Raw genomic sequence first — 22,921 nt, forward strand, 5'->3', positions numbered from 1 at the left:
TTACTAACACGAAAAATTAAAAAAAAAACAACCTACTTCTACTCAATATGCTGCTGACCTTGCTTTTTGGTTTTCTACAAAACCATTTTAACAGCTGTTCCTTAATGTCTCTTGCCTGCTGTCAGTGGAAACATTATCCCAGCCCACTAATGCTCCTGTTTGTTGTTCAGAAATCAGGTGGAGGTTCCTTGGGTGGAGATGCACGCAAGCTCACATTTGGGCAGCGGATTGTAAATCACCTGCTGGGTTTGAGCCCCCCAACCCACCGATACTCTGTTCCTGTAGAATATCTCTTGGGCTCAGCGAAGCGGGATTTGCTCCAGCCTAGCAGAGCACACATGAAAGCAGGCAGATCCTGCTCATGGGGACATGTATGTAGTAGTTACAGTGTGTCTAACTGAATGATGGGCTTTGGATCACTGCAGGAAACCCAATCAGCTGCCTATTCACATTAATTGATTCCACTGCATGCACTAGTCCAAATTTGAAGGTGTGAAATTCACTTTGCCTGTTCACAATGTACTGATGACCAATTTTTGATGAGGGCTTTAATGAAGTGTTTATTTTAAACAGGAGATCGTTGATCATCGGCGGCAGGGAGCTTCCAGTATCCAAACTGGAGAACAGCGAGGAAGGAAATTCTTGAAGCGTTTGGTTGATATTAGAGAGCTCAATGAGCAAGCAAAAGTCATTGATGACTTAAAGTAAGTGTGGTTTGCTTTATGTTCTTATCATACATCTTGTGGCACTGTTATGGTTAAGTGCAAATCATTGCCTTTATTTAAAAATAAAAGATTGTCCCTTTGGATTCCAAAAGCAAAGACTATATGTGCAAGTATTCTCTCAAATCTCTCTGGTAGTTCCTTAATTGTCAGATTAGTCTTTATTTTTCTGACTCTGCATTTTAATGACTGTTTTATAGTGTTTTCCTATTAATTCATGTTCCATCTTGATTTATTTTCAGGCTGATTACTTTAGCAAAATATATTACTTTGAAACTGTAATAAGCTGAGGAAGAAGAAAAATATTTAAATTGACTTTTTTTTTTTTGTATCTTGTACATTATGTTTTCAAGATAAAACTTGAAAACTTTCTTACACTTTACTTCAGAAAATCATTAAGAAAAAATTATTTCATATTTCCTGAATTTCATCTGACCTTCTGTATATTTTATTAATAGTATTTGCAAGCAAGGTTTTTTTGGCTTGTTTGGGCTTTTTTCCCCCTTTTCCCCAGGACAGAGTTTCTGTAAATGGACCTGTCTGGGATGGGAATACACAGGTTGGTAGTTACATGTTAAATTATGAGAAGGGATGCATGTTTAACTGTTTGTACTTAAAATGAAATTGCTGTCACCATTCAGAGGGAAATTTTATCTGAAATTAAGATCTTAGGTTAAATGTTTGTTTTCATACTTCTGTGGCTATATTTGGCACTGGTCATAAGTATTGGGACAAAAGAGAAAATGGAATAATTCCCAGGGATAGCATTCTTACAACACAGGTTTTTGAAATTGTGGAAATAATGTCTGTAAGATAACTCAACCATGCTTTATCTCCAGGAAATTAGGTGCAAGTGAAGGGACCATAAACCAAGAAATTCAACGCTATCAGCAGCTGGAGTCAGTGGCTGTGAACGACATCCGCAGGGACGTCCGCAAAAAGCTCCGTAGATCCAGCATGAGGGTGAGCAAGATTAAACTTCTTTGAGAATATTGTAGCACTTAATGTCCCAAAAACCCTTTTACTTTGCTGGTACACCCATGTACAGTAGCATTTTAGCTTGCCAGAGTTTCTTCTCTGTGTTCTCAGTTGTTGCATTTCAATATTATTTCTGGTTTAGGCTGCCTCCTTGAAAGACAAGTGGGGTCTGAGCTACAAACCCAGCTACAGCCGATCTAAGAGCATTTCGGCATCAGGGAGGCCACCTCTGAAGAGAATGGACAGAACAAGGTGAGCCTGTGGGAATCAGGGATCTGTGATAGCCACAACAGCACACGGAACAACAGGGGAAATGTTGGACTTTGGCCTGAAGAGTCCTTTTACCACAGGCAGCAGCTGTTTGTGGTGGAACTGGATAGGAGAAGGTCATTTTGCAAGGCAGGGATGTTCTAAAAAGCATTTTTTCTCATTTTTCTGAAACCTCTGAGAAGATTTCACTTCTCCAGCAACTTGGGGTTTTCTACAGGATCCTGTTTTCAGAACATATTGAAGAAATATATGTAAGGAAAAATGGCATAGTGTAATCTTGTTTTGTACACCTGACTTAAAATCATCTGCTTTTTGAAAGGGCTGTTGTAATGAGAAGAAGAAAGGGAGATGCTTGTTCATATGTGAATAATTGTCCCATGTGGCAGATTACAAATAGCTTGTTTTTCTGCAATTTCTGCATGTTGCCCCAGGATTGAAAAGCTTGCATAGAGAAATTAGCAGAGATAGAATACAAGTCACATGCAGCTTCTCTTTTCTTCTCCCCCTCCTTCCTTTTCATGTACCCAAGTGCTTCAATTGTGATTTTATATATTCTTCTCTAAAAAATGATAAGTATGACCTTATATTGTGTAGCTAAATGTTTTCATGACCCTAAAATCCTGTAGTACAACTCAAGAAGCTGTTCTGGTTCTGTTCTTCTTGCAGCTCTCGGCTGGGAGACAGTGAAGACCTCCCAGATATCCGTGTGGATGCTGCATCCCCTGGGCCAAGAGTAACCTTCAACATACAAGATTCTGTAAGAATTCCTTTATATGTCATATAATTGTATTTCCTATGCCATTTGGTCACCAGTTCATGAGATAATTATATCCAGGCAAACCTGAATTGGGTCTGCTTCTGCTGGCGTTTGCATCAAATTACAGATGTGCTTTTGGAATATAGACTTATTTCATTAGAAAACAGATATATTTTGGTTCCTTGGCACAGGAATTAATTGACTCATGAGAGAAAAATATTTTAAAATGGCTTGATTTGTTTTTTAGGTTCACACAGTAGTAATTTTCTTGGTATTTTTGTCAGCGGTGCGCAAAAAATCACCTAGGTTTTTTTGGTGTTGGGATATATTTAGAGTTTTGGAAATGGGTATTAGTCAGTTTGCTATAGCTCTACAGATGTATCCTCCTCAGGGTTTGAAATGGATTGTTGAACTGGTTTGGGGTTGGCTATTATTTTTGGGGGGTTTTTTGTTTGTTTGGTTTTGGTTTTTTCTTTTTTTGTTCTTTTGGGGTTTTTTTCTTTTTTTTCCTTTTTTTTGGGGGGGGGGGTTTTGGTATATTTTCTCATTTTTATAATGTTCATTTTGCATGGCTGAGATTATTGTAATTGTTTTAATTTCTATATTTTTTTCATTTCTATTAAGTTGAATCAAATAGCTTTGGGGATTGCACAACAATCCAGCTGTCCAGGGGAAGGGTATTTTCAGGTATTTCTGAGCAGAAACAAGTATTCTTTGCCAGAGAACTAATTTATCTCATAGGGAGCTGCTTTTCAATATTTCATCTCTTTTGCACTCAGCTAAACAGAATGTATATCGAGCTTGAAAATACTTAAGTATGTAAACTAAGCAGAGGAACGTGATTTACTGTTGATGAACAACAATCAAAGTGCTTCTACACCCTTATGTAGATTTAAAACTTCTTGTAAAATGAATTGCTGGCTTTTTGCTTAAAGACTGAGCAAGGCTGATGTAAAGTGACCCAAGTCTAGCTTTGAAATGTGCTTTAGAGGATGATTTCAGTGTGTGCCTTCACCTGTTACACTGTGTTCCGATGTAACGGCAATCAACACTGGTGGAACAAAATAATTACCAGGTGGGAGGACATCTTCTCACACTCTTAGTTCTGTTAAAATTCTTACATTTAACATGGAACAAGACATTTTCAAATAATAGCAAGTAGGCAATGTTCCAAAACTTAACATCCTGAGAACAAGCAGAGTTTTTAAATTGCTTTCAAAACCATGTTTAGGGAAAAAAGTATTTTTCTTTAAAAAAAATAAATATTAATCAAGCAAACCCAAAATTCAAAACAAATCAAGAAAGGCAAAACTAAACAAACAAACAAAGAAACCAAACAAGAGACAGTAATATATTTTTCTTTCCTTCTAACTCTCCTCATGCAAATAAATTCCTATTTCTGAGAGAATGGTGGAGATGATACCTGGGAATGTACTTGGCACATTTAATTATGTTCAGATTTAAAAGCTACCCTACCTATTGTTGTTATGTAAAAGCCCAGTTAGCTTAGGTTTTGTTGGCATAGCAAAATACTATCAATCACTTAGAGGTATCAAATGTTGAATATTTAAAAAAAAAATACATTTTCCTGACATCATACCTGTTGCTCAGCAGAGCTCTAATTTGAATTTGCAGACAACAGTGTAGCTCAATGACACTGCATAGGAAGTGCTGGTGTTAAACACTTGTAGATGCTTTTCATAAGCATTTTAAGAATTTAATGTTGGAAAATTGTTTGTGGCATGATTTCTGTTAGAAGCAGGAGGCTCCTTTAGGATGTTTGGTTCCATGCTCGGGCCGGGATGCCCAGGGAGCGGTGCTGTACATTCTGCATAGTGCCCTGCATGCCCTCACTAATGCTTCCTGCAAGTCGTGGGCACTTGGGCTGCCTTCTGTCCTCCTCTTTCAAAATAGTTCTTAAATTTAAATGAAATGTTTCCTTTCCTTCTAAATTGCTAAGAGCATGATGAGTCTTTTTCTACCAGGCTGAGCTCGATCACTAGGCAATGGCAAAGGTCTCCCTGCCAAGCTTTCATTCCCTTCTTTTTCTTAATCCCTCTTGCAATTCCTTTACCTGCTCTCTCCGTGTTATGAGGAACTCAGAAGTGAGAGTTTCTCATAACACTCTTGCTTCTTTATTTCCAGATCTACCTACTGCATTCTCGGTGGAAATCATATCTGTGGAAATTTACTATCTTTTTGTCTTTTCACAATCAGTTTCCAGAGGAGACAGAAATGGACCTTTTGTCCGTAACTATTGATGGTCCCTCCCATTACTCATCTACTAGTGAAGGCTCATGCTCGGTATTTGGTTCACCCAAAACTCCAGTTGTCTTCTCACCCGGCATTCCCTTCCAGCCTGAAGAGGGACGCCGGGATGACAGCTTATCCTCCAGCAGCGAGGACTCGGAGAAGGAGGATGACCATGAAAGGGAGAGGACCTATTTTTATAGGAAACCACCGTAAGTAAACGGTCCTGAGGAACAACATAGAAATTGAGAAGACACCTGAATATACTTTCAGTACTTTCAGTACTCTCAAACTTGAAATATTGAATTCAAAGCTACAAATTCTGTTGCTGATGAAGTACTGAATACGCTCAAGTGTGTGTGTGTAAGCAGGTGAGGTTGTGTCCACTAGAGGTGACTGTGTGGGAAGGAGGGATCCTGATTGGAAAAGGAGGTAACTTAGAGATTTCAGGGCTTGGAACAGGATAAAAGAACTTGGAAAGTGAGGTTTTTGAGGCAGAGAACAGGGTGTAATTCCAGAAACTGCATGTAATACTTAGAAATATGGGAGGTATTGTGTCTATATATTTTTGTTCTATTTTTGATTGAGAATTTAAGAAAAGCTCAGTTTTTTGTACCACCCTATATTGAGAAATGTAACGTGTTAATGCAAGGTGTGTCACTGTACTGCTGCATATCAGATAAGGCCTTTTCCAAAAAGGTTTCTATAAGATTATACACTTAAGTGTGGACATAGTTTGGGAATGCCTTGTAGCCCCTGCTGAGGTAAATGTCCTGCTGATACCTGGCCCCACCTGTGCCTGTGCAGGAGCACTTCTCGCAAGAAAGCCACGGGCTTTGCTGCTGTGCACCAGCTGTTCACCGAGCGCTGGCCAACTACACCCACCAACAGGAGTGTCACTGGCACCACCACGGAGAGAAACATCGACTTTGAGCTTGATATCAGGGTTGAAATTGATTGTGGGAAGTGTGTGCTGCACCCCACGATGCTCCAGCAAGAGCACGACGATATCAGTTTGCGAAGGTAAGAAATGTGTGCGTTAGTTCATTACCAGCACCGTAAGTTGCAATTGTACCGGCCCAGTGTGATGCAGGAAATTACTTTAATAACCTGAGTGCATTTATTTCAGGAGCTATGATCGGAGTTCCAGGAGTTTGGATCAGGAGTCCCCTTCAAAAAAGAAGAAATTTCAAACTAATTATGCATCTACTACTCACTTACTTGCTGGCAAGAAAGTGCCATCATCTCTGCAGACAAAATCCAGTGATGTGGAAACAACAGTGTTTTATATTCCTGGGGTGGATGTAAAGGTAAAATGAAGGGATAACTCAATGTTTTCTCTCCAACAGTCAAACTGATCACTCCCTTGGCTTTTTAATCATTGTTTCTGTATCCTAGCATGAAAAGGTCTCCACACAAATGTCCTTGTATTTTGCAATTTGAAATCCTAATGGAGTAGGAACAGGGAAAAACCTGTCACTACTGAAGGAAAACTTAATGCAATTCAGTTGAGGCAATGCCATAAATCAAATGCTCCTCACTTGATACAGCTTGGCTTTTCTAGTCTTTAAGTGTGGAAGTACTATGTGTCCATGTCCAGTATTCCAGGCTGTCTTCAGGGATAACAGTTATACCTCAGGTCCTGCCTGTTGCTTTTAATCAAATTCAGGAGTAACTAAACATCCTCTACAACTTCTGTTATGTTCTGTGTTCTCAGTAATAGCCTACTGTGCACAGAGAGGAGGTGTGAACTCCTGGAATATCTTACTTTGATTTTTTTGTGGCAGTTTCTGTATGCCTGTGTTTAGTAGTGGAACAGTGCCACCACACATTAAGACAGAAAGGAGGCTGTGTGCACAGGTGGCACAGGATGCATGTGATGTAACAGAGAGAAAAACAAGCTTTAGACAGTGTTCCTAAATAATGAATTTCCTCTGTTTCTCTGTGTTTTGTTGAATTTTTTAATGATTTATTAATTTATCTATATTTAATTTTTTTACTGAGTTTTCAGTTCTTTTTGTGTATAGGATGTGAATTGGAACGTAGTGTACCTGGCAGTGACACTTCTGTAAATAATGAGAAGAAATGAGTTTTAGAGGGAAGAAGTGACACCAAATGGCTGTACAGAAATTGAGTTCTTTGTGTGAAGTAACTTGATCTTGCTTTGCTTTCCAGTTGCACTACAACTCCAAGACTCTAAAGACTGAATCACCAAACACTTCTCGAGGATCCTCCTTGCCACGCACTCTTTCCAAAGAGTCCAAGCTGTATGGTATGAAAGATACTGCCACATCTCCTCCTCTCTCTAGCACTATCCACAGCAAGACTAACACCTTACTTCCTCCCCAACCCCCACCCATCCCATCAGGTACTTGTAGACAAACTTTCTGAACCTTTCATGGATATATTTTTCCTTGGTGTAATCTACTGCCTTTAGATCTGGCTGCCCCTTACCTGGAGCACTGTGTTTATCCAGGCTTGACTTTACTGCACAAACCTGACCCCAGAAGCAAGAATGCACTTGATAAAGCTGCATTTTTAGACACTGGTTTGGCAAACCAATCTCAGTAATATTTTTGTCACAGTCACCATATCCCAGTGTTGGGCTGTCACTGCCTTCTCCCAGTTTTCACTTAAAAGAATGTCAGAAAGCAAAGGGTAAATATCTGTAAATATCTCTCCCACTGAAGGCCTTTAAATAGCCATGATTTGGAGTAAGATGAGCTCTAATACAAGCTTTGTTTTGTCTCCAGTGATTCCTGTTTTCAAGCAGCAGGCTGTTGCTACCTCATGTCAGATCCAGAGGCATGTAGATCGCATCTCCAATTTCTGAGACTTTGACTCTTCTCTCCTTTGGCATTATTAATATTGCTTTAAACACAAAGCCAAAATTTTGTCACAATTGATGATCAAGCAAAATGAATAACTGGAACTTGTGCTTGTGGGTTTTGCCTTATAAAATCACCGGAGATGCTGGGAGAGAACAGTGAAATGGGGATACCTTCCTCAATTCTCATGCTGTTGAACCATTAGCTGTTACTCCTTTAGGTGACCATCTTCTTTATGATTACCAGATGTCGTGTAGTGGTTTATGCTACTTCACTTTTGTTCTCTACTCAATCTTCTTTCTAATCTTTGCCTTTAAATTCTTCCCACATTATGTCCAGGTACTGAGTCCTGCTGGTTGAATGTCTGTAAGCTCTGCATTTGGTGTGGAAATTGCACTTTGTATGATAATATAAATGCCTCCCCAGAATTAGAGATTTGGTTGTAATTGCTTCATTTCTTTAGAAGTTGTATTTCTATAAATATTTATTAGTCCTGAATGGTTTTGAAACACTTTTATTGTTGTTTATACTATTTATTTTTTTTAATAGTACTTTTCCTCAGGAAACCACTCCTCTGGAATGGAGACCAACTTGTATTCTCTTTGGTTTCCAGTAAAAGTAAGATAGGACAATGTAGTCAGAGACATGAGGCAGAAACCTTTGCACAGAATGAAAAGTCAGTGCTTTTTTTTTTTTTTTTCTAGCAAATGAAAGGATTTTTAATCTCTGTTATAGTAGTTAATTTTTATATTTTTATTGGAGAATTTTAAATCTATATCTGCATTGGTGTATATTCATTCTAATAGCTATATTGCATAGAGACACTAAGTGAGCTGGTACTAATATCTTCTTTGGATGTTGATATTTTGATGAGCATGGATTCAAGACTCCTCTTTCACAAATTTACAAGAAAGTAACCTTTTTATTGGTTTATACTGGCTAGTTCCAAGCTTTCAAAAATAATGGTTTAGAATCTTTAGTCATTCTCTGCATAAATAAAGTAGGACTTGCCATTTGCAAGTTTAATTTTTTGATGTATTTTCTTTATTTCAACTGACATTCTTTCCAGACTTGTGCATTTGTTTTTCCTAATACCATTTTCATTTCCAGTCAGCTGCAGTTACTTTGCACTGGGTATTTGCAGAAGAGCTGTCTGTGTTTGCTTTCAGTGCAATTTTCTAAAAAGTGAGGTGCCAACAGTGACAACAGAGTGCTTGGTTGAGAACATGAGCAATGGAATTAATACAATTAAGCCTTACAGACTAATGGTTATTTTGTTAAAGTGAAAACTTAATGACTTAATTTCTTCTAGCAGACCTGATCTAGAGCTCTTCAGATGATAGAGAAAATTAGAGGGCACAGCTTGATAAGTTATGAAGTGTCTTCTAATGTTTATCAGTGGTATTACCTTAGACAAATATATCTTTTCAATATTGAAGCCAAAGGGAAAGGAAGTGGTGGAGTGAAAACTGCTAAGCTCTACGCATGGGTCGCGCTCCAGTCACTGCCAGAGGAGATGGTGATCAGCCCCTGCCTCCTGGACTTCCTGGAGAAAGCCCTTGAAACCATTCCCATCACACCCATTGAAAGGAATTACACAGGTCAGTTGCATTGTTGTATTCTGGCACTCAGCTTTTTTTTGGAATTGAGCTGCTTTTCCCTTCAAATTCCACTTTCTAATGAGTTCTTGTACTTGTTAAAAGCTGTTAGCTCCCAGGATGAAGACATGGGGCAGTTTGATATACAAGATCCCTTAGAAGAGTCCACAACATCGCTCGTATCATCCTCAACATCAGCATATTCCTCCTTCCCTGTAGATGTGGTGGTTTATGTACGAGTCCAGGTGAGGTTTCAACTCAACACTGAGGGTAGTAACTTGCTTTAGTCAAGTTGTCTTTTAAACAATACATGCTTCTAAGTTTGATTTTTAAAGAATAAAAACTGTGTCCCTTCTGAATGCTTTATTTTCTTTCTGCCTCTCAGCCCTCTCAAATCAAGTTCAGCTGCTTGCCAGTATCCAGAGTTGAATGTATGCTGAAGTTGCCTTCCCTGGATCTTGTTTTCTCTTCCAACCGAGGAGAACTGGAGACTTTAGGCACAACATACCCATCAGAAAGTGTGTCCATTGGTGGCAATACTTCACAGAGCAGCTCAAAGAATTCAGCTAGTAAATCTGGAGCACCAGGTAACATGTGTATGAATGTTGATTCTATACACAGAATATTTAAGCTTTATTGCTGCAAGAGGGCATAATTTGAAGTGCATTTGGTCTGTTTAATACTGCTGTTAACATTCAGTATTATTTCATGTTTGAAAATGCTTTCAAAATCTGATTTTTTTTGTCCCCAAAAAAATGACTCCAGGTTCATCGCCTGGCCTCGGCAGCCCTCTGGGCAGGACGAGGCACAGCAGCAGTCAGTCAGATCTGACGACTTCCAGCAGCAGCTCTTCAGGCCTGAGCTTTACTGCCTGCATGTCTGACTTCTCCCTTTACGTGTTCCATCCCTATGGAGCTGGAAAACAAAAATCAGCTGTTACCGTGCTAACCCCTGGATCGGGAGCCTTGGGTACGGAACAAGGTTTTGTTTGCTTTTATGAACATTATTCAGGTGTGGCACGGGTTTCTGAACTGCAGCTTTGAAAGGATCACAGAAGATGAAAATGTTTCCTTCCTGCTTCCAGGGAACGTGGATGAGGAGCCAACTTCGGTCACTGGCCGGAAGGATTCCTTGAGCATCAACCTGGAGTTTGTGAAAGTCAGCCTGTCACGGATCAGGCGTTCGGGAGGCTCCTCCTTTTTTGAGAGTCAGTCTGCGAGCAAAGCTACCAGCAAGATAGACACCACATTGATCAATATATCTGGTAAATGCTTCTTTCATTTTGATCCCAGCTAATTAGAGAGCTGCTGTTCCAGAGATGGACTTTACTCTTGGCAGGTGTTTTTTGTGTAAGATCTGTGTATTTATTTTCTGCCCCTGCACATGGGATCCTGACTTACTGGACAAACAACAGGATGGTTGTGATTGATCTGCCATTAAAATCTTCCCGTGATGAGTCTGAGGCACATCCAGCACAAGCAGGACTCAACATAATCTGTATTCTTGGGTTCTAGCATGTCTTTATGAAATGCATTTGTATCTAATGTTGGACTTGGAGAAACAGCAACACCTCAGTAAACTATTTTTTCATGATAGCAGAGACAATACTAGTAGGTGAAAAAGAATTTGACTTGGTTACCAAGACCTGTTATTACTGGGAATTTACAGCTTGTGCATGTGCTTTTTCAGCTGTCTGTGACATAGGATCTGCTTCTTTCAAATACGACATGCGCCGCCTCAGTGAGATCCTGGCTTTTCCCAGGGCTTGGTACAGGAGAAGCATTGCCAGAAGGCTTTTCCTGGGTGATCAGACAATAAATCTGCCAGGTAGGAGACTGCTGCTTATCACAAAAAAACTTGGTACACAAAGGGTTACAGTAGGAATTTTTAAAGTATTTATTACTCTTGTCATATTATTGAATAGACGTAAATATATTATGATTTACTCCATATGCAGTAACTCAGAGATATTTGATAGGAAATTAAATACATTTGGACACTCTCCCAATTCTTCTTAGTATACACAAGGATGTGGTTAGACACGAATGAAATAGTTTTTCTCTATTTCCTGTGTTGCTTTTTCTCCAGTAGCATCAGGCCCTGGCACCCCAGATTCAATTGAAGGAGTAAGCCAGCACCTTTCTCCTGAATCCTCAAGGAAAGCATACTGTAGGACATGGGAGCAGCCCTGCCAGTCTGCTTCCTTCACTCACATGGCACAGTCACCCAATGTTTTCAGTGAGCACAGTGCCAGCAGCAGTATGTCACCTGGAACAGCATCTCACAGCCTCAAATCTCCAGCTGTCACAAGGTCCAGGAGCGTCTCAGACTCCTCAGTGCCTCAGAGAGGTGAGTATATAATGACATTTTATTTTTTTTAATAAAGTATTTCCATCAGTTGAATGAAAGAAGTATGTCATTACCACTTAGAAAATATTCTTTTCCTTAGTGCCTGGCACTGGGGAGTCAATGGCTCAGAGAAGGGAAAATGCCTAAAAGGGATGAATGGAAGTTGTTAGCATATTATCCATAAAATTTCACTATCTGTGTGTGTACAGTGAGTCAATTTCTATGATAACTAATGCAAATCCTCTAGTTCTCACTTATCTTCTCTCATGGTTTTGTGCTCTTTAAATATTGTGCTTGTCAGTCCTTTTGTAATATTCACAATGGATATATTCTGCCAGTTTTTCCTAGCATGTGGAATAATTTAAACTGAAATTTTTGTCTACATTTTTTTTTTCCTGTTTAGATACTCTCTCAAAAACATCAACTCCATTTAATAAGTCAAACAAAGCTGGAAGCCAGCAAGGAACACCCTGGGAAACACTGGTTGTGTTTGCTATGAACCTAAAACAATTAAATGTTCAAATGAATATGAGCAATGTAATGGGCAATACTACGTAAGTATAAACTACGATCAAGCATTATTTTAACAACTGAGGGTGTTTTGGGGGCTAAAAGCCAATTTTTCCCCACAGACTGTTAACAGTCTGTTTCCTTTTAGCTTTAAACTCCTACCCTTTTCAGTTTTGAACTGAGAGTCCCCTCATGAATATTGTAGTTGCTTAATCCTGAAGTCATAAATGCCTAAACCATGTTATTTACTGCTTTCCAATAGATAATACTCAGTTTCTCTTTTGACAACCTGCAAAGTTGTTATCTATTTTCACCTCTGTTCTAGGTGGACCACCAGCGGTTTGAAAAGCCAGGGCCGTCTGTCTGTGGGAAGTAGCAGAGATCGGGAAATCAGCATGTCTGTGGGCTTGGGAAGATCCCAGCTTGACTCCAGAGGGGGAGTTGTTGGAGGTACCATAGATGTTAACACCCTGGAGATGGTGGGTAAGTTGGAAAGCCTCCTGCTGTTAGCATATGATCCAGTCAGTAAAGGTGATATCACTGGAAAAACTGAATTTGATCTCTTTAATTTTGTATTTCTGTATTGCCTTGGTTCTATTTCAGCTCATATTTCTGAACACCCAAACCAACAGCCCAATCATAAAATTGAAATCACTATGGGTTCTACTGAAGCACGTGTTGACTATATGGGATCCAGTATCCTAATGGGAATCTTCAGTAATGCTGATCTTAAACTGCAGGATGAATGGAAGATTAATCTGTATAATAATCTGGATTCGAGCATGACTGATAAAAGGTAATAATATTTCCTGTGTTTAAAATGTATGATGTTTGATAATGTCAAATGTCTTCTGTCCAGTACTGCTAACCAGCAATGTAAGTGTCTGCTAAAATGCAGAGGGTTCATTGTTTGGTTATGTTTTTGGTTTTTTTTTTTTAGTTGTCAGTAGGAAATATATTAACTTCTGATTTTCTTGCTGTTTTTAATATCTAGTGAGATATTTGTCCATGGGGACTTGAAATGGGATATCTTCCAAGTGATGATTTCAAGGTCAACTACACCAGACCTGATAAAAATAGGAATGAAACTCCAGGAGTTCTTCACTCAGCAGTTTGATACAAGCAAGCGAGCTCTGTCCACCTGGGGGCCTGTTCCTTATCTCCCTCCCAAGACGATGGCAAACAACCTAGAGAAAACCTCACACGAGCAATGTAAGCGCAGCCCAAAATCAATATGTTCCTCAAATTAAAATGTTTTAATTGCAAAAATTGCCTAGGAGACAGTGTCAGTGAATTAGAGAAGAAAATATCACTCGTAATTCCATGTGTTACTAAAAATACAAATACAGAAATAATTGCTGGCATATCTTGCCTGAGATTTGTTGTTCATGTTTGCTCTGCAGTGTTGGATGCAGCCCACCATCGCCACTGGCCAGGAGTTCTGAAGGTGGTATCTGGGTGCCACATCTCCCTGTTCCAGATGCCACTGCCAGAAGATGGGATGCAATTTGGAGGATCCATGAGCCTGCACGGGAACCATATGACCCTGGCTTGTTTTCATGGACCTAATTTCCGCTCAAAATCATGGGCCTTATTTCACCTGGAAGAACCCAATATTGCATTTTGGACTGAAGCCCAGAAAGTTTTGGAAGATGGTAATTTAAACTGTTTACTCATTTCTCCAAATTTCTTTAAATGAGTTTTTAATGATGTATTATTACATAAGAAGAAATCAAAGAAAAATTTATTTTCTTTGTCTGAATCAAGAATATTTCCCAAAAATATACTACTTATCTAAAAATAATCTGTTCCCTCCACATCTTTACCACAATTTGCTTTATCTCTGGAATAATGCAAAGTACATTTTCAAATGTACTGGATATGATCCTGATGATGAGCCTATCAAGTGGATGCCTGGCTTTTTCATTATGTGTGTGCATATTTGTTCTTTCTAGCTGCATGATGAATTTTGATGATCTTATTGCTCATATTTGTCTTAATATTGTGAAATTTTTATTGTCTTTGGTTACTGAGGATTTAATTTCTCTGTTGTTTGCAAGCTTTACACCAGCTTTTATTCCACTGGCACGCTAATTATTCATATTAAATACATGTAAAAGAAAGAGAGAAAATTCCACTACTCTCACTAAGCTGCTTTTACCTTTTTTTTTTCCTCTCCCACCCCACGGTGCCCACACTTTCAATGCAGGTACCAGTGAACACTCCACATACATTGTGCAAACCCTGGACTTTCATTTGGGCCATAACACCATGGTCACCAAGCCCTGTGGGGCCCTGGAAAGCCCCATGGCCACCATCACAAAGATAACGCGGCGCCGCCACGAAAATCCCCCCCATGGAGTTGCCAGCGTGAAGGAGTGGTTCAACTACGTGACAGCCACGAGGAACGAAGGTTCGAGTCGGGTCCATTCAGTCTGGGGATTGATCTGCTTGCAGATGGAGCTGTTGAAAAGCTCCATCAAAATCTCAAGTGTATAAACAGCAAATTTGATTGACCTTTTCTAGCCATACTTTTGGGAGCAGAATAAAAGACAAAAATCTTCTCAGTAATCATACAGCAGCAGTTTTACAAGTGACTCTTGTTAATTTTTTTGCCTTGTCGTGATGTAACATGTCCCATTGTTCCTGTAGAGTTGAACCTGCTTCGGAATGTTGATGCCAACAACCCAGAGAGCAGCACGACAGTGAAAAGCTCAAGCTTGTTAAGTGGCTTCAGGGGTGGCTCCAGTTACAACCATGAAACTGAAACCATTTTTGCATTGCCAAGGATGCAGCTGGATTTTAAATCTATTCATGTTCAAGAGCCCCAGGAGCCTTCATTACAAGGTGCAGTAAAACATAATTGTTTTTTTTTTCTTTGTCAAAAACTATTTCTCATCAATTAGGAGTTAAAGACAAAGGTAGTGTGCTGATAAGGATTTAATCTGAGAATTGCTTCAGATCAGCAAGAAAAGATAACATTTTGTAGTAAAATATAGAGGGAATTGTTTTGAGAGAGTGAAGATCTAGTGCAGACACTGGTCACTATAAAAGAAAACTTGCTAAGAGAAATTAATATGAACATTTCAGCTACATTGGCTGTTTTCATAGGGTTGGTTTCCTTATATTTACTGAAATGTTAACTCTGGTCCTTCCTCTCAAGAGTTGCTGGTTCAGTGAAAGAAATACTATTTTTAAATGATCTGCATTCAAATTCTAGGAACTTTCAGACTTACTGTATGTACTTGTGTATTAATACTGTTTTTATCTGACTGTAGATACAAACGTTAAACCCAAGGTGGAATGCAGTGTTGTAACTGAATTTACAGACCACATCTGTGTGACTATGGATGCTGAACTGATCATGTTTCTGCATGACTTGGTGTCTGCTTACCTAAAAGAAAAAGAAAAAGGTGAGTTGTCATTCATGAAGTAACACTTGTCTGACAATCTGGCATTCATTTGACAATAAATACTGTAACTCATAATCATGCTCCTATTTTGACACCTGGTGTTTTACTTTGTCTTCATAAGACAGTACAGGCAGATGAAAACTTTTAGAAAGTTTTATTGTTGTTACTGCAATGCTTTCATCAGTGGATCCCTTTCGAGACATGCATTTTTCTGATTTCAGAATTATTTACTTTTCTACCTCAGTATGTTCAGTTGCAGCATTTAAATTTGGCATGTCCATTCTTAAGCAATATGTGGTCTTTTGCAGAAATTCTGGAAACATCAGGTCGTTCTCTTTTTGCTGAGACTTGTGCTTTTGTTTTATTTAAACTGTGTACAAAATGAATCCAAGTGAGCTGCTCGTGACTGACTGGTGTTTCTCCTCTCTCCCCTTTGCAGCAATTTTTCCTCCTCGCATTTTGGCTGCTCGTCCAGGGCAGAAGAACTCTGTTGGTGTCCTTGAGGACAGCTCCACTGACAAAGAGGCAGAGGAAAGCATTACCTACACTACAGTTGACTGGAGGGAGTTTATGTGCAATACTTGGCATTTGGAACCCACGCTCAGGTAGGAAGCACCTTTAGCTGCAGTCTCTTCTGCTCTGCATTAATTTTTGGATTAGAATTTATGCAGATTAAAGGCATTGTCAGAGGCTCTTCTGAATTAGGATGCAGTAAACTTAAACTCATTGATATCAGTCAGTCCTTAAGCATACTCTTCCTTTGAGAGGATGTTCAATTGATCATCTTGAGCTTATCTGTCTAAATTGAGTTCAAAACAATGCCTGTTAGATTTAAGCTGGTCACAAGCAACTCTGGCGAAAATGGATTTTTTTGTATATACAAATACCTGTTTCCTGTATTTATATATTTGAGACTGAAATGTCTATTTATTGCTTTTTTAGATTAATATCCTGGACTGGGAGAAAAATTGATCCTGTTGGTGTTGACTACATCCTCCAAAAGCTGGGCTTTCACCACGCAAGGACTACTATCCCTAAGTGGCTGCAGCGTGGTGTCATGGATCCTTTGGACAAAGTTTTGTCAGTCCTTATAAAGAAACTTGGTACTGCACTACAGGATGAAAAGGAAAAGAAAGGAAAAGACAAAGAAGAATATTAAAAGTACAATGTGACAACCCTAACTCCATTTGATTTTATCAAAGTGTTTTATTATATTTTAAGAACTTAAATATGGTTTAAAGAGAAACCTAACAGCTTTTTGCTACTCTATTTAAAACTTACATTGTGAGTAACTGTTTACTGTGGTACTTGATACCATTCTGTATTTGAAGTTATTGCATGATTATGATGATGATGATGATGACCAATGTATATTCTGGGAAGGAATAGCTGGAACACTGTAAATCTGCTCCTCAGCGTCCATTTTATGATGTGCAATATGATCCTGCATCTTTACAATACTTGCAGATTAACTGTGAATTTTCTTAAAATTTTACTTGCCATAACACAAACCCCTTGTTGATGTGACCAGTAATTGATTTGTCAATGTAGACTGGTGTAAATTATATATATATATATAACTTATGAAACTGTGATTGCCTTAGTGCTAAAAATCATGAAGTTTATTACACTTGTAATAAAATTTAACTACTGTACAGGACCCTTTTTTTGTATTGATCAAGGAAGCTGAACAAGAAGAGAGTGTAACTTTGCAGAGTGTGATTTAAGTGAGGTGAAGCCCAGAGCCCAGGGGCTCGGGAAGCAGCCGCAAGGCGGGAAGCACCGCCCCGATCAAGAAGCGGGGACGCGCCGCTTTTGCTGGGATGGGGGAAGCGGCTGCTCCCGGTCAGTGCTTCCCCGGCTTCGGCTGCCGCCCCTGCCCGCTGGGACCGGCCCGAGAAGGCGAGCAGGGGGCCGGGAAGCGCTATGGAAGTCGAGCCGGCCGCATAGGGACAAAAGCGGGCGGCGGCCTCCCTGCCCCAGCTGCTCCCTCGGCTCCTCCCTCAGCCGCAGCTGCGGCTTCGCGCCTCGGCCGCGCCCCTCAGCAAAGGGCGGGAAGGGCTCTGAGGGGCCGGCCCCGGGTCTGAAGGCCCGGCGAGCAGAGGCGTCAGGGCTGCTCGGTTCTCGGAGGCCATCGCCTCAGGGCGGCTCGCAGCTCCCCTGCTCCTCCACCCTCATGTAGCCTCGGGCGTGCTCCGCCTGCCCGCGGGGTGTGAGCGCTGAGGAGCCCTCCACAGTAGGACGAGCGCAGCAGGTGCAGGTAATAAACCCTTCAACTTCCAGCTCTTTCTGGAAACCGGAGAGGGATGAGCTTCGCTGTTCCACTCACTCCCTCAAGAGTGGCTTGAGGAGTTGGTGTGTCCTCCGAGGGGCAGAGCCGCGTTCCTCATGAGGGAAGGTGGTTTATTCAAAGGGAAAGGTGACCGCCCTGCGGGAAAGGACACCGGGTCTGGCTTCTGCCCCAGCCCTGGGTGAGTTGTTCCTGGTGTTCTTGTGAAATAGCTCGACCTAAGAGAACTGCAGTGGGTTTGGGCTTTTTTTTTTTTTTTTGCAGGGTGTCTTTACTGCTGGCAGCCTTGCTGCTGAGTTTCCTTAGGTCGGTCGGAAATGGCGAGCAGCAATGGCTGCTTTGAGGGTGCAGCGATGTTCACCTTCAACCTTGCACCTGAGAAGATTTTACCACCCGAGGTTCTCGGACAGCCAATTTCAAAGGATCTCTCCGAGCCTGTGACTGCAAGGCTGAATCCTCCACTTTCTATGAGGTGCAGTGAACTCGGGGTGATGAAAAATCCAGGTATAGTTCGCAGTTTATACACCGAGATTGGCTGTTAATGCTGTCAAAAGTAACTTTGCTTTTTCTTATCTAACTTAGCTGTATTTTGTTACATGACTTCTTTAGCATCTCCTTAAGCTTGTCCCTCCTCTTCTAAAGTCTTTTTGTGCTGGAAGTTTGTTACCCATTTGCTGTACAGTGACCTGTGGAGTCTGCAGCATTACCTAATTATCAAGTTCAAGTTAAGCATTAAAAGTACTGCAGATTAACAAAATACAGAATACGTTCTGCTGCATGAATTTTCATAAATAACGTTGTGTAGGGTTTTAATTACAGTTTGAGATGTCCCAGGATGTATTTTGAATTGTGTCACTTTGAAGTAGTTGCGTTGAGGTTAAGGCACTTAAAAAGTGAGGATTTATTTTAGTTCTTGGCTGGGAAGTGGTTGTGCTTGGGTATATCACACCCCTGAAGCTGATGATTTTATCCATCCAGTGGTTACTGAAACTCTTAAAGTGTCTTAAAACAGTGAGTCCCACTGCTGCACAGCTTTGTGTGGTATCTGCCATCAGCAACTTTGATATTATTGTTGATTTACAAGGGGTGTGGGGGGGTGGGATATGTGTTGTATTTTTTTTTAATACCTGTCTGTGTTCAGAGATTACTGGATTTACTACAAGTAAAAGTAAAACTGTGATGCCTTCAAATTTGGATGTACACACCATTTTGGAATTGCTGTTGTTGCTAATGTAGGGTTCAGTACAAAGCAGTAATGCTCTACAGTAAACTTTGGTTTGCTTTTTTAAGAAGCATCTAAAAAGCATCTATTGCAAGCTCTTTCATTGTGAGTTAAGTTCTCTCCTTAATTTTGTTTAAGGACCTTTTCTTTTTAAAGGAGCAGACGACACTACATTTTCAGCCCTTCCCTCACAGAAAGACCTGGATTTAATTGAAAGATACAAACAGGGAGTAATAAACCCAGTGTCTGCCTTGCATCTGTTTGCCAAAATACACCACCTGCAGCTCGAATTGAAAGAAACGAGTGTGGCAGGTAAATACTTCTGCTACCAAATTCAGTAGTATTTGCTTATCCTCAAGGTTATCTGAGTTGATTTGATGGTGCTGATGCAGCTGAAACTTTTTACTGCTGATTGCACTACCCCCACATACGTTGGGGTTTGGCTGCCCTTTTGTTGCCTTCATAGCTGTTTCTTGTGATGAGGTGCTACAGAATTAGATCAGGTGAATTTTGTTTAATTACTGCTGTTACCAGAACTTTGTGAAGACTGTTTGAAGCAAAAGCCACCAAAATTTTCTGGGGAGGTGAGGGGTAAGAGCTGTACTTTGCCAGAATTGCCTTTTTATCTTGTATTTGTTCTAGGAATTAGTATAAGGATGTAAAGCTGTGGATGATGTGCCTTAGAATAATTTCACTGATTGCATCTGATTTTTTTCTTCTCCTTTAAAGGCCATGTCATAAGGCCTTATTTTGCCTTTTGTGCTGTGATAAATGGTGTTTGCTACAAGACTGGGCTGGGAAAGAACAAGAAGGAATCGAAGTTAAATGCAGCTAAACTGGCTCTTGCTGAGCTTCTTAACTTGGAAAGTACAGGGGAAAAGTCTTTTGAAGATTCAGGTAAATATTGTAACAACACCTAATTGAACCTTGAAATGGTTGGCTTAACAGTGTCCTATGCAAAGTATCTGTGGTTTTATTAAATCAGTATCAGCCTCTGTCAGGTTTTTTGAATCCTTGGGGAAAAGCTGTAGTTTGGTTCTGAAACTTTTTTATTTTTGTCATTTGTGTTTTAACAAATACATATATAGCTGATGCCAGGAATACTAAAGGAATTAATTTGTTGCTGTGGCACTTGATTTGCTACTCATTAGGTACAGCAACATGAAGTACATCTCAAGTGGGTTTGAGTTTTGATGACTAAAAGGATTCCCCACTGAGATACTGCTTTCAACAGAGATGAGTTGCCATAATATTTTATCTTCTTTTGAGTTTTGCTGTCTGAACGTTGGAAGCTTACAAGGACGTTAGAATCAGAAAATAAAATTAATAGAGAATTAGAAAGTTTGACTTGCTGGAAATAGTGTGAAATTCATGCTTAGAAATAAGGAATGTCCATCCCACTGTGAAATGTTGTTAAATTCTTAGATTTTCCCTGTGTTCCTGCTGAGCTTCGACCTCCAGCCAACTCTGCTTGTGTTTCAAGGACTGGTAAGGAATGGTCTGTTGTTTCTTCTGTTGGTTCAAATTGCCCAGCAAATAGTTTATTTTTTAAATTTTTCATCTTATAATACATTGTGATTTCCATGTTGTTACTGTGGTTTTAAATGTTTTTGAAGCCTTTAAGAACTAGTATTACTAGGCTGGTTCTACAAAAGGACACAACTTCAGTAAATTGCTTGGATTCAGTAAATTGCTTGAATTTCTATCACCAGTCCAGGTAATAGAAATAGAAACAGCATTCTCTGTCCTTGCTTGAGCCAGTGTAGATTAGGTGATCAAACTTGGGCTATAGCTGTTGTTAATATGATGGATGATAAAAGCATCAAGGTGTTCTTGAGCTTTAATCCTGAGGATCTTCAGAATCCTGAAAGTACGTGTGGTTTTGCTTACACCATGCATTCAGGGTTATAATTTGGCAAGTCTCCTTTTTTCCCCTGCCTGTGAATTTGTGTCTTGATGGATTCTGTTGTTTCATTTAGGAGGAGAACATATCTATCAAAAGTTCTCACAAATGCTTGAGGAAGTGTTCAACCGCCTGACTGCCCAACACACTGAGTACCAAAGCTGTGGCAGTTCCCTGGCTGCCTTCATCATTGAAAAGGGCAAGTCTGGTTTGACTGTGAATTTTGGGGAGTGGGAAACCTGTTCCCACAAAGCACTGAGAGCGTGGGAGCAGCTTGGTGGGCACAGCCAGGCCAGGTGACCCTACTGCTGTCTCTGGTTTTAGGTGGGCAGCATGAAGTGGTAGCTCTGGGGACAGGAGAATGCAACTACAGCCGGCGCTTCGAGTCCTGTGGGAGGCTCCTGCACGACAGCCATGCCATTGTCACTGCCAGGCGTTCCCTGCTCAGGTGAGAATGTCCCTGCAAATCCTTCCCTTGCAGCCAGTTTACTGCAGTTTTACTTCTGCAATTGAATTTTATGGCTGTATGAACTGATAAATAATACATAATAATGTAAATGTCTATCTACATTGCATTGTGTAAAATATAATTTATTTTTCTTTTAGATATTTGTACAGGCATCTTTTGCTGTTCTATAACAAAAATCCAGCCAAGGCAGAGAGATCCATATTTTGCACAGTACCAGGCTCGAAGCTGCTTACCTTCAAGCAAAATATAACCCTCTCTCTCTACATGAACCAGCTTCCTAAAGGAACTGCTCAGTTAAAATCAGAGGTGTAAGTACTGTGGCATTTCCCAAGATAGAGTGAAGATTAGTTATCTTGTTTTGGGAATATTAATGTACAGGGTAGTAGTGATAAATATGAGATACAGCTCAATGTGATGATACAAAAACGTCTACACGGGTTATAGGATGAGCTTTTGTTTATTACAGACAATAACCTGTTAACCCCCTTCCCAGGATACTGTTAAAATATATTAAATCATGAATTCAACCACTGAGCAAGTGGATGTAGTGACTCAGTGCCGTCCTGTGCACTACAAGATTGGAGTACAAAAAGCCTTGAATTGAAACAAAAGGCTCTGCTTTGATGTCTTACCCCTTTGTAACTAAGGGGAAAAACTGTTCTGCTTCAGAACAACCAGTGGTTTGTTGTATCTTGTCGTTTAAATATTTTGAATCACAGTGTGAGGTACATTTTCAAGGAGATTTTAAGAACCTTACAGCTGTTTTTTCACGAGTAACTTCTGTTACAGTTCGAGTAGACAAAAAGTGACAGCTTGTTTGCAGCTGATCTTTTTAATGTGTGCACAACCGGTGGCTAAGATTAGATCAAGTGGCTGTTTCCTATTTAAATACTGATTTCAGTATTCTAGGCACTCAGTCTGGTATTTCTAAGAACTGCAGACACTGAAGATAATACAAGGCCTAGATCTACTGATGATTATTTTTTCAGAAACAGCATTGAGATGCCACTTGCTGTGATCTCTGGTCAGAGAGCTTTCTCACTGAAATCCATTCTCTTGTCCTGCCATAGGCATCTCGGCCCCCAGTCTCTGTCTGCTTACGAAGCCAGTGAAGAGCTGAGTCTGCACGTTGCTCTGGAAGGCAGGATTTACCTGGCTGTTTGCTGTCCCCCCAAGACTGTCAGAGTGAGCAGCATGTCAGCTGGTGACAAGCTGACCAAGTGGGAGGTGGTTGGTCTTCAGGGAGCCTTGCTGAGCCACTTCATAGAACCCGTGTACATCAGCAACATTCTTGTGGGTATGTTCAGTGCAAGATCCAGGTGGGGGGAGGGGTTTTGACTCGGTGATTCTCGAGTGTGGCCC

The 22,921-nt window shown here is 40.2% G+C and overlaps 2 protein-coding genes across 12 annotated transcripts in view; both read left to right on the forward strand.

Moving 5' to 3' along the window:
* Positions 1-17,335, forward strand: part of KIAA1109 (KIAA1109 ortholog) — an 86,819-nt gene extending 69,484 nt beyond the window's left edge. For 3 of the 10 annotated variants that reach the window (XM_015624256.3, XM_015624259.3, XM_015624258.3), the window contains 27 exons: positions 171-371; positions 574-704; positions 1,562-1,685; positions 1,843-1,952; positions 2,637-2,727; positions 3,352-3,414; positions 4,945-5,189; positions 5,785-6,000; positions 6,107-6,287; positions 7,153-7,345; positions 9,245-9,406; positions 9,509-9,648; positions 9,789-9,990; positions 10,169-10,372; positions 10,488-10,667; positions 11,093-11,230; positions 11,492-11,752; positions 12,156-12,306; positions 12,588-12,745; positions 12,866-13,058; positions 13,257-13,474; positions 13,666-13,917; positions 14,472-14,675; positions 14,915-15,109; positions 15,541-15,675; positions 16,115-16,280; positions 16,618-17,335. In XM_015624256.3, coding sequence (XP_015479742.1) covers positions 171-371; positions 574-704; positions 1,562-1,685; positions 1,843-1,952; positions 2,637-2,727; positions 3,352-3,414; positions 4,945-5,189; positions 5,785-6,000; positions 6,107-6,287; positions 7,153-7,345; positions 9,245-9,406; positions 9,509-9,648; positions 9,789-9,990; positions 10,169-10,372; positions 10,488-10,667; positions 11,093-11,230; positions 11,492-11,752; positions 12,156-12,306; positions 12,588-12,745; positions 12,866-13,058; positions 13,257-13,474; positions 13,666-13,917; positions 14,472-14,675; positions 14,915-15,109; positions 15,541-15,675; positions 16,115-16,280; positions 16,618-16,834 — 4,731 coding nt within the window. In that variant the 3' untranslated portion in view covers positions 16,835-17,335. The remainder of the gene's footprint in view (positions 1-170; positions 372-573; positions 705-1,561; positions 1,686-1,842; positions 1,953-2,636; positions 2,728-3,351; positions 3,415-4,944; positions 5,190-5,784; positions 6,001-6,106; positions 6,288-7,152; positions 7,346-9,244; positions 9,407-9,508; positions 9,649-9,788; positions 9,991-10,168; positions 10,373-10,487; positions 10,668-11,092; positions 11,231-11,491; positions 11,753-12,155; positions 12,307-12,587; positions 12,746-12,865; positions 13,059-13,256; positions 13,475-13,665; positions 13,918-14,471; positions 14,676-14,914; positions 15,110-15,540; positions 15,676-16,114; positions 16,281-16,617) is intronic. The other 7 variants (XM_015624257.3, XM_015624263.3, XM_015624264.3 and 4 more) reach the window with 7 other exon arrangements.
* A 377-nt stretch (positions 17,336-17,712) lies between these two features.
* The window catches only part of ADAD1 (adenosine deaminase domain containing 1), a 9,046-nt gene continuing 3,837 nt past the window's right edge, over positions 17,713-22,921 (forward strand). Inside the window, exons 1-9 of one of the 2 annotated variants that reach the window (XM_015624144.3) lie at positions 17,713-17,935; positions 18,230-18,469; positions 19,326-19,499; positions 19,917-20,084; positions 20,613-20,675; positions 21,167-21,289; positions 21,415-21,538; positions 21,697-21,867; positions 22,630-22,856. In XM_015624144.3, coding sequence (XP_015479630.1) covers positions 18,283-18,469; positions 19,326-19,499; positions 19,917-20,084; positions 20,613-20,675; positions 21,167-21,289; positions 21,415-21,538; positions 21,697-21,867; positions 22,630-22,856 — 1,237 coding nt within the window. In that variant the 5' untranslated portion in view covers positions 17,713-17,935; positions 18,230-18,282. The remainder of the gene's footprint in view (positions 17,936-18,229; positions 18,470-19,325; positions 19,500-19,916; positions 20,085-20,612; positions 20,676-21,166; positions 21,290-21,414; positions 21,539-21,696; positions 21,868-22,629; positions 22,857-22,921) is intronic. The other variant, XM_015624145.2, reaches the window with a different exon arrangement.

The sequence above is a fragment of the Parus major genome, chromosome 4 (assembly GCF_001522545.3).
Source record: "Parus major isolate Abel chromosome 4, Parus_major1.1, whole genome shotgun sequence".
NCBI classification, from domain to species: domain Eukaryota; kingdom Metazoa; phylum Chordata; class Aves; order Passeriformes; family Paridae; genus Parus; species Parus major.